Source organism: Scyliorhinus torazame, chromosome 1 (genome assembly GCF_047496885.1).
Source record: "Scyliorhinus torazame isolate Kashiwa2021f chromosome 1, sScyTor2.1, whole genome shotgun sequence".
Lineage (NCBI taxonomy): Eukaryota > Metazoa > Chordata > Chondrichthyes > Carcharhiniformes > Scyliorhinidae > Scyliorhinus > Scyliorhinus torazame.
This window is the reverse complement of record NC_092707.1, coordinates 216,371,756-216,387,816: the sequence shown is the minus strand read 5'-3', so window position 1 is coordinate 216,387,816 and position 16,061 is coordinate 216,371,756. Positions and strand designations below refer to the sequence as shown.

The window sequence follows — 16,061 nt, the reverse complement described above, 5'->3', positions numbered from 1 at the left end:
TGAACATTCTCTCAGTGGGAGTGAACATTCCCTCAATGGGTGTGAACACTCTCTACAATGGCCGTGAACATTCTCTCACTTGGCGTAAACATTCCCTCACTGGTTGTGAATATTCCCTCAATGGGTCAGAACATTTTCTCAAATGATGTGCATATTCCCTCACTAACTGTGAACATTCCTTCACTGGGTGTGAACGTTCCTTCACTGGTTGTGAATGTTCTCTCACTGGGTGTGAACATTCTCTCTCTAGATGTGAACATTCCCTCACTAGCTGTGAACATTCACACACTGAGGGTGAACATTCTCTCACTGTTATGAACATTACCTCACTCGGTGTGAACTTTACCTGTCTGGGTGTGAATGTTCCTTGACTGGGCGTGAAATTTCCTTCACCGTGTGTTAATGTTCTCTCATTGGGTGTGAACATTGTCTCACTGGGTGTGAACATTCTCTTTCTAGGTGTGAACATTCTCTCACTGGGTGTGAACATTACCTCACTGGGTCTAAACATTCCCTCACTGGGTGTGAACATTCTCTCACTGGGGGTGAACATCCCTCATTGGTGTGAACATTTCCTGAATGGGTGTGATCTTCACTCACAGTGTGTGAACTTTCCCTTACTGGGTGTGAACATTACCTCACTGGGTGTTAACATTCTCTCATTGGGTGTGAACATTCCCTCACTGCGTGCGAATATTCTCACACTGGGTGTCAGCATTACAACACTGGGTGTCAATATTCTCTCACTGGGTGTGAACATTCCCACACTAGGCGTTAACATTCTATCTCTGGGTGCGAACATTCGCTCACTGGGTGTGAACATTCCCTCACACGTTCTGAACTTTCCCTCACTGAATGTGAACTTTCCCTCACAAGGTGTGCATATTCTCTCACTGGGTGTGAATATTCCCTCACTGGGTGTCAACATTCCCTCCCTGGGTGTCAACATTCCCTCCCTGGATGTGAACATTCCCTCACTGAGTGTGAACATTCCCTCACTGAGTGTGAACCCTCCCTCACTGGGTGTGCGAACATTCCCTCACTGGATGTGAACATTCCCTGTGAACATTCCCTCACTGGTTGCGAACATTCTGACACTGGGTGGCAACATTGCCTCACTGGGTCTAAACATTCCCCCACTGGGTGTGAACATTCTCTCACTGGGGGTGAACATCCCTCACTGTGTGTGAACATTTCCTGATTGGGTGTGATCTTCCCTCACAGTGTGAACGTTACCTCACTGGGTGTGAATAATCTCTCAATAGGTGTGAACTTTCCCTTACTTGGTGTGAACATTCTCTCATTGGGTGTGAACATTCCCTCACTGTGTGAATATTCTCACACTGGGTGTCAACGTTACCTAACTGGGTGTCAATATTCTCTCACCGGTTGTGAACATTCCCACACTAGGCGTGAACATTCTATCACTGGGTGTGAACATTCCCTCAATGGGTGCGAACATTCTCTCACTGGGTGTGAACATTCACTCACTAGTTGTGAACTTTCCCTCATTGGGTGTGGACACTCCCTCACAGGATGTGAACTTTCCCTCACAAGGTGTGTATATTCTCTCACTGGGTGTGAATATTCCCTCACTGGGTGTCAACATTCCCTCACTGCTTGTGAACATTCCCTCACGGGGTGTGTGAACATTCTCTCACTGGGTGTGAACATTTCATGACTGGGTGTGAGCTTTCCCTCACTGGTTGTGAACGTTCCTTCACTGGGCAAGAACATTTTCTCACTGGGTGGTAACCTTTTCTCACTGGGCGTGAACATTCCCTCACTCGGGGTGAACCTTCCCTTACTGGGTGTGAACAATGTCTCACTGGGTTTGAACATTATCTCACAGTGTGAACTTTCCCTCACAGTGTGTGAACATTCTCTCACTGGGTGTGAACATTCTCTCTCTAGATATGAACTTTCCCTCACTGGGTGTGAACATACGCTCACTAGCTGTGAACATTCCTTCACTGAGTGTGAACATTTCCTCATGGGTGTGAACATTCCCTCACTGGGTGTGAACATTCTCTCACTGGGTGTGAACCTTCCCTTACTGGGTGTGAACAATGTCTCACTGGGTTTGAACATTATCTCACAGTGTGAACTTTCCCTCACAGTGTGTGAACATTCTCTCACTGGGTGTGAACATTCTCTCTCTAGATATGAACTTTCCCTCACTGGGTGTGAACATACGCTCACTAGCTGTGAACATTCCTTCACTGAGTGTGAACATTTCCTCATGGGTGTGAACATTCCCTCACTGGGTGTGAACATTCTCTCACTGGGTGTGAACATTCTCTCACTGGGTGTGAACATTCCCTCACTAGTTGTGAACTTTCCGTCACTTGGTGTGAATATTCTCTCACTGGGTGTGTTCTCTCACTGGGTGTGAACACTCTCTACAATGGCCGTGAACATTCTCTCACTCGACGTGAACATTCTCTCAATGGGTGTGAACATTCCCTCACTGGGTGCGAACATTCTCTCACTGGGTGTGAACTTTACCTGTCTGGGTCTGAATGTCCCTTCACTGGGTGTAAACGTTCCTTCACTGGGTGTGAACATTCCCTCACTGGGCGCGAGCATTCTCTCACTGGGTGTGAGCATTCTCTCACTGGGTGTGAGCATTCTCTCACTGGGTGTGAGCATTCTCTCACTGGGTGTGAACATTACTTCACTGGGTGTGAGCATTCTCTCACTGGGTGTGAGCATTCTCTCACTGGGTCTGTTCATTCTCTCACTGGTGTGAACATTACCTCACTGGGTGTGAACATTCTCTCACTGAGTGTGAACATTACCTCACTGGGTCTGAACATTACCTCACTGGGTTTCAATATTACCTCACTGGATGCGAACATTCTCTCACTGGGTGTGAACATTCCCTCACTGGGTGTGAACATTCTCTCACTGGGTGTGAACATTCCCTCACTAGGTGTGAACATTCCCTCTGAAAGGTTCCAGAGATGTAGACAAAAGGATTGCAAAGATGATTCTGGATAGGAGCGAAAGTAACAGGGTAGTTGTTATGGGGGACTTTAACTTTCCAAATATTGACTGGAAACGCTATAGTTCGAGTACTTTAGATGGGTCCGTTTTTGTCCAATGTGTGCAGGAGGGTTTCCTGACACAGTATGTAGATAGGACAGTGAGAGGCGAAGCCATATTGGATTTGGTACTGGGTAATGAACCAAGAGAAGTGTTAGATTTTGAGGTAGGTGAGCACTTTGGTGATAGTGACCACAATTCGATTACGTTTACTTTAGTGATGGAAAGGGATAGGTATATACCGCAGGGCAAGAGTTATATCTGGGGGAAAGGCAATTATGATGCGATGAGGCAAGCCTTAGGATGCATCGGATGGAGAGGAAAACTGCAGGGGATGGGCACAATGGAAATGTGGAGCTTGTTCAAGGAACAGCTACTGCGTGTCCTTGATAAGTATGTACCTATCAGGCAGGGAGGAAGTGGTCGAGCGAGGGAACCGTGGTTTACTAAAGCAGTTGAAACACTTGTCAAGAGGAAGGAGGCTTATGTAAAGATGAGACGTGAAGGTTCAGTTAGGACGCTCGAGAGTTACAAGTTAGCTAGGAAGGACCTAAAGAGAAAGCTTAGAAGAGCCAGGAGGGGACATGAGAAGTTGTTGGCAGGTAGGATCAAGGATAACCCTAAAGCTTTCTGTAGATATGCTAGGAATAAACGAATGACTAGGATAAGAGTAGGGCCAGTCAAGGACAGTAGTGGTAAATTGTGCGTGGAGTGAACATTCCCTCACTAGGTGTGAACTTTCCTTGACTGGGTGTGAACGCTGTCTCACTGGGTTTGAACCCTACCTCACACAGTGTGAACTTTACCTCACTGGGTGTGAATATTCTCCCACTGGGTCGGAACATTCCCTCACTGAGTGTGAACATTCCCTCACTGGGTGTGAACATTCCCTCACTGGGTGTGAACATTCCCTCACTGGGTGTGAACTTTCCCTCACATTTGTGAACTTTCTCTTATTCTCTCACTGGGTGTGAATATTCCCTCACTGGGTGTGAACATTCTCTCACTGGATATGAACATTCCCTTACTGGGTGCGTGAACATTCTCTCACTGGGTGTGAACATTTTACGATTGGGTGTGAGCTTTCCCTCACTGGGTGTGAACATTCCCTCACTGGGTGTGAACATTCCCTCACTGGGTGTGAACTTTCCCTCACATTTGTGAACTTTCCCTTATTCTCTCACTGGGTGTGAATATTCCCTCACTGGGTGTGAACATTCTCTCACTGGATATGAACATTTTACGATTGGGTGTGAGCTTTCCCTCACTGCGTGTGAACATTCCCTGATTGGGTGTGAACCTTCCCTCACAGTGTGTGAACATTCTCTCACTGGGTGTGAACATTCCTTCACTAGGTGTGAACTTTCCCTTACTGGGTGTGAACGCTGTCTCAGTGGGTTTGAACCTTACCTCACACAGTGTGAACTTTACCTCACTGTGTGCGAATATTAACATAGAACATAGAACATAGAAAATACAGCACAGAACAGGCCCTTCGGCCCACGATGTTGTGCCGAACCTTTGTCCTAGATTAATCATAGATTATCATTGAATTTACAGTGCAGAAGGAGGCCATTCAGCCCTTTGAGTCTGCACCGGCTCTTGGAAAGAGCATCATACCCAAACTCTACACCTCCACCCAACACCAAGGGCAATTTGGACATTAAGGGCAATTTATCATTGGCCAATTCACCTAACCCGCACATCTTTGGACTGTGGGAGGAAACCGTAGCCCCCGGAGGAAACCCACGCAGACACGGGGAGGACGTGCAGACTCCGCACAGACAATGACCCAAGCCGGAATCGAACCTGGGACCATGGAGCTGTGAAGCAATTGTGCTATCCACAATGCTACCGTGCTGCCCTTAAGAACAAATAAATCTACACTATATCATTTTACCGTCATCCATGTACCTATCCAATAGCTGCTTGAAGGTCCCTAATGTTTCCGACTCAACTACTTCCACAGGCAGTGCATTCCATGCCCCCACTACTCTCTGGGTAAAGAACCTACCTCTGATATCCCTCCTATATCTTCCACCTTTCACCTTAAATTTATGTCCCCTTGTAATGGTGTGTTCCACCCGGGGAAAAAGTCTCTGACTGTCTACTCTATCTATTCCCCTGATCATCTTATAAACCTCTATCAAGTCGCCCCTCATCCTTCTCCGCTCTAATGAGAAAAGGCCTAGCACCCTCAACCTTTCCTCGTAAGACCTACTCTCCATTCCAGGCAACATCCTGGTAAATCTTCTTTGCACCTTTTCCAGAGCTTCCACATCCTTCCTAAAATGAGGCGACCAGAACTGTACACAGTACTCCAAATGTGGCCTTACCGAAGTTTTGTACAGCTGCATCATCACCTCACGGCTCTTAAATTCAATCCCTCTGTTAATGAACGCGAGCACACCATAGGCCTTCTTCACAGCTCTATCCACTTGAGTGGCAACTTTCAAAGATGTATGAACATAGACCCCAAGATCTCTCTGCTCCTCCACATTGCCAAGAACTCCACCGTTAACCCTATATTCCGCATTCATATTTGTCCTTCCAAAATGGACAACCTCACACTTTTCAGGGTTAAACTCCATCTGCCACTTCTCAGCCCAGCTCTGCATCCTATCTATGTCTCTTTGCAGCCGACAACAGCCCTCCTTACTATCCACAACTCCACCAATCTTCGTATCGTCTGCAAATTTACTGACCCATCCTTCAACTCCCTCATCCAAGTCATTAATGAAAATCACAAACAGCAGAGGACCCAGAACTGATCCCTGCGGTACGCCACTGGTAACTGGGATCCAGGCTGAATATTTGCCATCCACCACCACTCTCTGACTTCTATCGGTGAGCCAGTTCGTTATCCAACTGGCCAAATTTCCCACTATCCCATGCCTCCTTACTTTCTGCATAAGCCTACCATGGGGAACTTTATCAAATGCCTTACTAAAATCCATGTACACTACATCCACTGCTTTACCTTCATCCACATGCTTGGTCACCTCCTCAAAGAATTCAATAAGATTTGTAAGGCAAGACCTACCCCTCACAAATCCGTGCTGACTATCCCTAGTCAAGCAGTGTCTTTCCAGATGCTCAGAAATCCCATCCTTCAGTACCCTTTCCATTACTTTGCCTACCACCGAAGTAAGACTAACTGGCCTGTAATTCCCAGGGTTATCCCTAGTTCCTTTTTTGAACAGGGGCACGACATTCGCCACTCTCCAATCCCCTGGTACCACCCCTGTTGACAGTGAGGACGAAAAGATAATTGCCAACGGCTCTGCAATTTCATCTCTTGCTTCCCATAGAATCCTTGGATATATCCCGTCAGGCCCGGGGGACTTGTCTATCCTCAAGTTTTTCAAAATGCCCAACACATCTTCCTTCCTGACAAGTATTTCCTCGAGCTTACCAATCTGTTTCACACTGTCCTCTCCAACAATATCGCCCCTCTCATTTGTAAATACAGAAGAAAAGTACTCGTTCAAGACCTCTCCTATCTCTTCAGACTCAATACACAATCTCCCGCTACTGTCCTTGATCGGACCTACCCTCGCTCTAGTCATTCTCATATTTCTCACATATGTGTAAAAGGCCTTGGGGTTTTCCTTGATCCTACCCGCCAAAGATTGTTCATGCCCTCTCTTAGCTCTCCTAATCCCTTTCTTCAGTTCCCTCCTGGCTATCTTGTATCCCTCCAATGCCCTGTCTGAACCTTGTTTCCTCAGCCTTACATAAGTCTCTCATAGAGTGTGAACATTCCCTCACTGAGTGTGAACATTCCCTTACAAGGTGTGAATATTCTCTCACTGGGTGTGAATATTTCCTCACTGGGTGTGAACATTCCTTCACTGGATGTGAACATTCCCTCACTAGGTGTGAACATTCCCTGATTGGGTGTGAACATTCTCTCACTGTGTGTGAACATTCCCTCACAAGGTGTGAACTTTCCCTTCCTGGGTGTGAACGCTGTCTCACTGGGTTTGAATGAACTTTACCTAGTGAGGTTTACCAGTGGGTTGTGAATATTCTCTCATTGGGTCTGAACATTCCCTCACTGGATGTGAACATTCCCTCACTGGATGTGACCATTCCCTCACTAGGTGTGAAAATTCCATCACTGGATGTGAACATTCCCTCACTGGGTGTGAACATTCCCTCACTGGGTGTGAAAATTCCATCACTGGGTGTGAACTTTCCCTCACATTTGTGAACTTTCCCTTATTCTCTCACTGGATATGAACATTCCCTTACTGGATGTGTGAACATTCTCTCACTGGGTGTGAACATTTTACGATTGGGTGTGAGCTTTCCCTCACTGCGTGTGAACATTCCCTGATTGGGTGTGAACCTTCCCTCACAGTGTGTGATCATTCTCTCACTGGGTGTGAACATTCCCTCACTGGGTGTGAACATTCCCTCACTGGGTGTGAAAATTCCATCACTGGATGTGAACATTCCCTCACTGGGTGTGAACATTCCCTCACTGGGTGTGAACATTCCCTCACTGGGTGTGAACTTTCCCTCACATTTGTGAACTTTCCCTTATTCTCTCACTGGATATGAACATTCCCTTACTGGATGTGTGAACATTCTCTCACTGGGTGTGAACATTTTACGATTGGGTGTGAGCTTTCCCTCACTGCGTGTGAACATTCCCTGATTGGGTGTGAACCTTCCCTCACAGTGTGTGATCATTCTCTCACTGGGTGTGAACATTCCTTCACTAGGTGTGAACTTTCCCTTCCTGGGTGTGAACGCTGACTCACTGGGTTTGAATGAACTTTACCTCACTGGTTGTGAATATTCTCTCATTGGGTCTGGACATTCCCTCACAAGGTGTAAATATTCTCTCACTGGGTGTGAATATTCCCTCACTGGGTGTGAACATTCCCTCACTGGATGTGACCATTCCCTCACTAGGTGTGAACATTCCCTGATTGGGTGTCATATTTCCCTCACAGTGTGTGAACTGTACCTCACTGGGTGTGAATATTCTCTGACTGGGTGTGATATTCTCTCATTAGGTGTGAACATTCCCTCACTGGATGTGAACATTCCCTGTTAACATTCCCTCACTGGGTGTGAACATTCCCTCACTGGATGTGAACATTCCCTGTTAACATTCTCTCACTGGGTGTGAACATTCCCTCACTGGATGTGAACATTCCCTGTTAACATTCCCTCATTGGGTGTGAACATTCCCTCACTGGATGTGAACATTCCCTGTTAACATTCCCTCACTGGTGTGAACATTCCCTCACTGGGTGTGAACATTCCCTCACTGGATGTGAACATTCCCTCATTGGGTGTTAACATTCTCTCACTGGGTGTGAACATTCCCTCACTGGGTGTGAGCATCATCTTACAAGGTGAGAACATTCTCTCATTGGGTGGGAGTCTTCTCTCAATGGGTGTGTACACTCTGTACAATGGGTGTGAACATTCTCTACAATAGGTGTGAACATTCTAATGCCAGGTGTCAATATTGCCAGTGAGAAAATGTTTGCAGTGAGAAAAAGAGTGAGAGTGAATGTGTTCTCACTGGGTATGAACTCGATTAATTAAACCGATTACTTCCATTTTTAAACAGGGCCCTCTGAAAGGATTTTTGGAATCACTGGGAACTTTGCAGAAGAAGTTTTACATTAAAGGTCAACGTTTGAAATGTCCAATCCGGACTTACTTGGTAACAGCTCGGAGTGCAGCCAGCTCAGGGGCCCGGGCTTTGAAAACCCTGCGCAGCTGGGGTTTGGAGACCGACGAAGCTCTGTTCCTGGCAGGAGCTCCCAAAGCGCCGCTGCTGCAGAAAATCCGCCCACATATTTTCTTTGATGATCAAATGTTTCATGTGGAAGGAGCGAAGGAGATGGGCACAATTGCAGCTCATGTTCCTTATGGAGTTAGTCAGAGACACAGGAAGGTAGAGGGGAAGGAGAGGGAGATGGATTAGCTGCCACTGTTAACAAATACCAAGACTTCCTCTCATGCTGTCCCAAGTACACAGACTCTGGTCAGAAAGTTTCTGAAAACGTTTCCATTGATCCAGATTCTCTTGCTGCTTTTCCTCCTGTCATTGTGTTTGTAGGGCCCATAGTAACCCCTCCCTCAACCCCACATCAGTCTCCTAACGTTCCTTTCCCATTTCCACTGCTACCCTCCCAGACCCAATTCCCTTACCCATCCCAGACCTCCCTATCCTCCCATCACAATCCCTGCCCCACATCTCCCATCACCTGTTTCTCTCCCTCCCTTCCCCTCCCCTAGTCTCATCTTTCTTACACCCTTGCCTCACCCAAAATTGTATGCACAGAATCATACCCAGGAATGGTGACGTTGATGTCTTGGACCATACCTTCCAGAAATGTAAGAGATGTCCAGACCCTCTGGCAGGACAGAGCCAGCAGAAGTGGTGGCGCAGTAGTGTACAGTCAGGAGGGAGTTGCCCTGGAGTCCTCAACAATGGCTCACAACGTCTCATAAAATTGGCCAAAAGTGGTCAAGGAAATCCTGCTGATTACCACGTACCGTCCACCCTCAGCTGATGAATCAGTACTCCTCCATGTTGAACACCATTTGGAGGAAGCATTGAGGGTGGCAAAAACATAGAACATACTCTGGGTGGGGACTTCAATATCCAGCACAAAGAGTGGCTCAGTAGTACCACCACAGACTGAGCAGGCCGAGTCCTAAAGGACACAGCTGCTAGACTGGGACTGCAGCAGATGGTGAGGTGAAAACATAAGTTGACCTCATCCTAACCAATCTGCCTGCTACAGATGCATCTGTCCATGACAGTATAGTCCTTGTGGAGACAAAGTCCCATCTTCACATTGAGAATATCCTCCATCATGTTGTGTGGCACTATCACTGTGCTAAATGGGATAGACTTCAAACAGATCGAGCAATTCAGGACTGGGAATCCATGAGGCGCTGTGGGCCATCAGCAGCAGCGGAATAGTATTCAACCAGAATCTGCAACCTCATGGCCCAGCATATCCCCCACTCTACCATTACCACCAAGCCACGAGATCAACCCAAGCTAGGGATCAACTCTGGTTCAACGAAGAGCATAGGAGGGTATGCCAGGAACAATGCCATGCATACCGAAAATTGAGGTGTCAACCTGGTGAAACTACAACACAAGTAGCCCCCAGCATAGCTGCAAGTGAAAGATCTGATACGTTGGTTTTGGAATCACTTAGTTCCGTCTAAGCTCTGCAGTCCTGCTACAACCAGTCGTGAATGGTGCTGCACAATTAAACCACTCATTGTAGGAGGTGGTTCCACAAATATCCCTAACTTTAATAATCGGGGAGCCCAGCACCATCTGTGCAAAAGACAAGGCTGAAGTATTCGCAATAATCTTCAGCCAGAAGTGCCGAGTGGCTGATCCATCTTGGCTTCCACCAGAGATCCCCATCACCACAGACGCGGAGAGGTGGTAGTGTAGTGGTTTTGTCACTGGACTAGTAATCAAAAACCCCAGATAATGCTCTGGGGGCACAGGTTCAAATCCCCCGACAGCAGATGGTGAATTTGAGTTCAATAAAAATCTGGAATTCAAAGTCCAATGATGACCATGAAACCATTGTAATAAAGATCCATCCTTTAGGGAAGGAAATTTGTCATCCTTACCAGGTCTGACCTGTATGTAGCTCCAGACCTACAACAATGTGATTGACTCTTAAATGTCCACAGGGATGGGCAATAAATGCTGGTCTGGTGATGCCCACATCCCATGAATATAAAAAAAAAATCACAAATGTCAGTCTTCTGGATATCAAGTGGAGTGAATAGAGTTGGCTGAAGGCACTGGATATGGGCTCAGACAATATTCTGGTAATAGTACCGAAGACTTGTGTGCCAAAACTTTCCCTGCCCCTAGCCAAGCTGTTCCAGTACAGCTACAACACTGGCATCTATTCAACAATGTGGAAAATTGCCCAGGTGTTCCTTTACGAAGAAACTGGACACATCCAACCTGGCCAATTACTGCTCCATCAGTTTACTCTCGATCATTATCAAAGTGATGGAAGGGGGCAGCACGGTGGCGCAGTGATTAGTGCTGCAGTCTCACGGCGCCGAGGTCCCAGGTTTGATGCCGGCTCTGGGTCACTGTCCGTGTGGAGTTTGCACATTCTCCCGTGTCTGCGTGGGTTTCGCCCCCCACAACCCAAAAGATGTGCAGGTTAGGTGGATTGGCCAGGCTAAATTGCCCCTTAATTGGAAAAAATTAATTGGATACTCTAAATTTATTTTAAAAAACAAAGTGATGGAAGGGGTGATCAACAATGAATCAGTGTACTCGGTGAGCTCACTGATGCTCAGTTTGGGACCCACCAGGGTCACTCAACTCCTGATCTCATTACAGCCTTGGTTGAAACATGGATAAAAGAACTGAACTCTAGAATGACATCAAGGCAGCTTTGACCGAGGATGGCATCAAGGAGCCCTAGCAAAACTGGAGTCAATAGGAATCAGGGGAAAAACTCTCCACTTGTTGGTGTCATAAGCAAAAGAAGATCATTGAGGTTGTTGGAGGTCAGCTCCAGGAGTTCCTCAGGGTAGTATCCTTGGCCGAACCATTTCAATGTTTCATCAGTGACCTTTCCTCTATCATAAGGGCAGAAGTGGGGATGTTCACTGATGATTGCACAATGTTCAGCACCATTTGCGATTCCTCGGACTACTTATTGCAACAAGACCTGGACAATATCTAGGCTTGGGCAAAATGGCAAGTAACATTGCTTGGCACATGTGTGGTAGGATTGACCATCTCCAACTAGAGCGAATTCAACCAACTCCCTTTCACTGAATCCCCCACTATCAACATTGACCAAAAACTGAACTGAACTAGCCATATAAATACTGTGGCTACCAGGGCAGGGGCAGGTCAAAGGTTAGGAATCCTGTGAAGAGTAACTCACCTCCTGAACACCCAACCCCCTTCCCATCAAAGCCTGTGAAGAGTAACTCACCACCTGAACATCCACCCCCCTCCCACCAAAGCCTGTCCCCCATCTACAAGTCAGGAGTGTGATGGAATACTCTCCACTTGCCTGGATGAGTGCAGCTCCAACAACACTCAAGAAGCTCAATGCCATCCAGGACAAAGCAGCCCTCTTGACAAACATTCACTCCCTCCACTGCCAATGCACAGTAGCAGCAGTGAGTATCATCTCAAAGATGCACTGCAGGAACTCACCAAGGCTCCAAAGCAGCCCCTACCAAACCCACAACCACTACAATCTGGATAGCTGCAGATACCTGGGAACCCCACCAACTGGAGGTTCCTCTCAAAGCCACTTACCACCCTGACTTGGAAATATGTCGGCCGTTCCTTCCTTGTCACTGGGTCAAAATCCTGGAACTCCCTCCCTTACACACTGTGGGTGTACCTACACCATGGACTGCAGCAGTTCAAGAAGGCAGCTCACCAACTCCTTCTTAAGGAAAATTAGGGATGGGCAACAAATGCTGGCCTAACAAGAATGCCCACTCCCTGTAAATGAATTAAAAAAAACACCCATCCCTCTAGTCCCAACTCCCTCCCCATTCCCTCCCTCACCTCCCTCCCCACCTTCCCCGTCTCCCTCTCCCACCCTCACACACTCCCCTCAGCCTACAGCATCCAACAGCAACTTAGAGGCTCAGTCTATATGGAGTGGCATGGTGGCACAGTGGTTAGCTCTGCTGTCTCACAGCTCCAGTGACCCAAGTTCAATTCCCGCCTTAGGTGACTGTGTGGAGTTTGCACTTTCTCCCCGTGGGTTTCCTTCGGGTGCTCTGGTTTCCTCCACAGTCTAAAAATGTGCAGATTAGGTGGATTGGCCATGCTAAATTGCCCCTTTGTGTCCAAGAGGTTGGATGGGGTTGCTAGGTTATGGGGATAGGGTGGAGACATGGGTTTAAGCAGGGTGGTCTTCTAAGGTCCGGTGCAGACTCTATGGGCCGAATGGCCTTCTTCTGCACTGTAAATTGCTTTGCTTGTTTTGTATGTAGTGTGATTTGATACAGCAGAATTTGGATTAACATTGCATTTCCACCCATGGTTCTGGTACCATATCTGTGGAATCCATGGAAAAATGTTGGTAAAATGTGACTACGAGGAGATTGGAGTCTGCTTTTGGTCAAATGACCACAGTTTAATATTAAAATCAATGAGAACTGATTGAAAGAGGTGTCGAGTTGAGGATTCTCCCAATTTAAGATCAGGGAATGAGATGAATGTTAGTTTGTGTTTGGATACTGAAGATGGCTTTAACAGAGACACAAAGTTGCTTCACTGCTGCCTACAATCCTATAACAGGACCACCATATATGTTTCAAACCCACCCAACCACCTCCGCAGCAGTTCCCTCAAACCCACCTTGTCCCCATATCCCTCAAACCCACTAACTTGATCCTCATTGTCCATTAATATTTGTTCTGTGTACAAAATGTTTGGGCAGCAAGAGAGTCAGTGTACATGTCTGGAATGTGTACTATTGAGCTGGCCATGTAGTTGCGCAGGGAAGCTGGGTGCATTTCATGGTGTGTGTGTGTGTGTGGAGAACACTTGATACTGAGAGCAATTTAGCTCATTTGATTGGTTGTTTGAGTGAAAATTTTAAGTATTTATGTTTGAGGCTTTGCTCGATTATGCTACACAGAGTTTATTAAAAGTTTGTTGAGCGCACTCGCTGCTCCATGAAAATTGAAGGAGTAAATTCTAATGTCACTAAAATACCAAACCAAAGCCTTTACCTTCTTGATGTGATATTTCATAGAATTTACAGTGCAGAAGGAAGCCATTCGGCCCATCGAATCTGCACCGGCTCTTGGAAAGAGCACCCTACCCAAGGTCCACACCTCCACCCTGTCCCCACAATCCCACCCAACACTAAGGGCAATTTTGGACACTAAGGGCAATTTATCATGGCCAATCCACCTAACCTGCACATCTTTGGATTGTGGGAGGAAACCGGAGCACCCGGAGGAAACCCACGCACACACGGGGAGGATGTGCAAACTCCGCACAGACAGTGACCCAAGCTGGAATCGAACCTGGGACCCTGGAGCTGTGAAGCAATTGTGCTACCCACAATGCTACCGTGCTGCCCCAATTGGTGTAATGATAGTGACTGGACGGTTCTTAGTAGCGAAGGCAGATACACAGGGGGAGTGGGGGAGTGAAGCTAATTAGGAGGCATGGGGTAGGGAACGACCATGTCACTGTGTTGACTGAAAACAATATCCCTCCTTTACCATCATTACACTAAGAGTCAGAGTCATAGACCCTTGAGTCCATCACGTCTGTGCCAGTCAAAAACAACCACCTAACTATACTTATCCCATATTCCAACCACTTGGCCCATGCCTTAGCATCGCAAGTGCACATCTAAATACCGATTAATTGTTATGAGGGTCTCTGTCTCCATCACCCTTTCAGCAGCGAGTTCTAAACTCCCACCACCCTCTGGATGAAAAAGCTTTTCCTCACATTCGCTCTAAACCTCTTGCCCCTTAGCTTAAATCTATGTTCCCTGGTCATTGATCCCTCCACCAAGGGGAAAGGTTTGTTCCTGTCTACTCTATCTCTGCCCTTCATAATCTTCTCTGTTACTCTGGCTCTCTTACTATGTAGCTGCCTTTGTGTCTATTATTGTAAAAGTGACTATTACCTTCACTGTATCAATGATATTGGACTGGCTATTCTATTATACTGTTACAACAGTAACTGTACAATTGTTCACCTGTTATTGTGACTGCATTAAAGTGTAATTCGGCTATGATATAGTGAGTGTTACAATCACAGATTCACTAACAAGATGATTCAAATAGGCTACAAAGTCTGATGGTCGATCACGTAGAGAAGTTAGGGAAAATTAGTCAAAAAGTTTTACCATCAATGTTAAAACCGGAATGCTCAAGGGGTCAGAATTTGAGAAGGGTTGTAGGGCTGGAGGAGATTACAGAGATAGGGAGGGGCAAGGTCATGAAGGGATTTGAAAACAAGGATGGGAATTTTGAAACTTTAAAATTTTAAAATGGCAATTGTAGGTCAGCGAGCACAGAGTGAATGCATTTGGTGCAAGTGGGGATATAGGCAGCAGAGTTTCTATTGCTGTAATAGAATCACATCAAGTCACCGTACAGCATATCAAATCACAGTATTACTGGATAAGTTTCTCACTGCATCAGTTTATTTATAAGACTCTCACCCTGACATACTATTACAATTGATGTCAAGAGTTCTTCATTCAAAAATTCTGCTTACTTTGGCGAAAATCATTTTGACTTTGGACCCTCCTGCTACACCTCGTGCCTTTCTGTCCTTGTGACTTGCTGATTCAGGGGGCCATTGTGGGGGAGGGGCAGGAGGTGCAAACCCAGCTCTGGGAGCTAACTGCATGGAGAAAAGTTACACGGCGGGATTCTCCGTCTGCTGACGTCGGAATCGGGAAACACGATTGGGCGGAGAATCGGTTTTGATGTCGAAATTGTGGCGGACGCCGGTTTCGTGCCAAATCGCAATTCTCCGGAGCCTCGACAGCAGCGTCAATGCGTCCACTCCACACGGACAGTAAACACCGTTTGCATATCATTAGCGGGCCCGAGCCGGTATTCTCCGGGGTCTCCACGATTCTCTGCCTCCACCGGGGCAAATGGCTGACGGCGAGGTTCACTTATGCTTTCAAAAATCGTGAAACAGGTTGCGTGGCTGATGAGGGGGGGGGGGGGGGGGGGAGAGAGGAGGTAGGACACAGAGAGTCGAGTAAATGGGCTGCTGGTCCTGACACTGACTAGGCTGGCAGGGAAGGGGGGCCCTGCCAGGGCTGGGGGAGGGGGGTGACGGGGGAGGGCTTTGAGGGCGGGGTGACACTCCCATGGGACTGGGGCGTTGCTCAGGGACGGACCGTCATTGCCGCGACCTGCAAGGCAGCCACCTTGCTGCGTGCCCCACTGACCACCCCTCGGCCCTGGTTTTGCAGAATGCCACTGGCCGTATGGGTGCTCCCACCTCT

The 16,061-nt window shown here is 47.2% G+C and overlaps 1 protein-coding gene across 3 annotated transcripts in view; it reads left to right on the top strand.

Moving 5' to 3' along the window:
* LOC140418838 (cytosolic 5'-nucleotidase 1A-like) overlaps positions 1–14,825 on the top strand; it is a 124,889-nt gene extending 110,064 nt beyond the window's left edge. For all 3 annotated transcript variants that reach the window (XM_072502486.1, XM_072502481.1, XM_072502475.1), the window contains one exon: positions 8,645–14,825. In XM_072502486.1, coding sequence (XP_072358587.1) covers positions 8,645–9,004 — 360 coding nt within the window. In that variant the 3' untranslated portion in view covers positions 9,005–14,825. The remainder of the gene's footprint in view (positions 1–8,644) is intronic.
* The last annotated feature ends 1,236 nt before the right edge of the window (positions 14,826–16,061 follow it).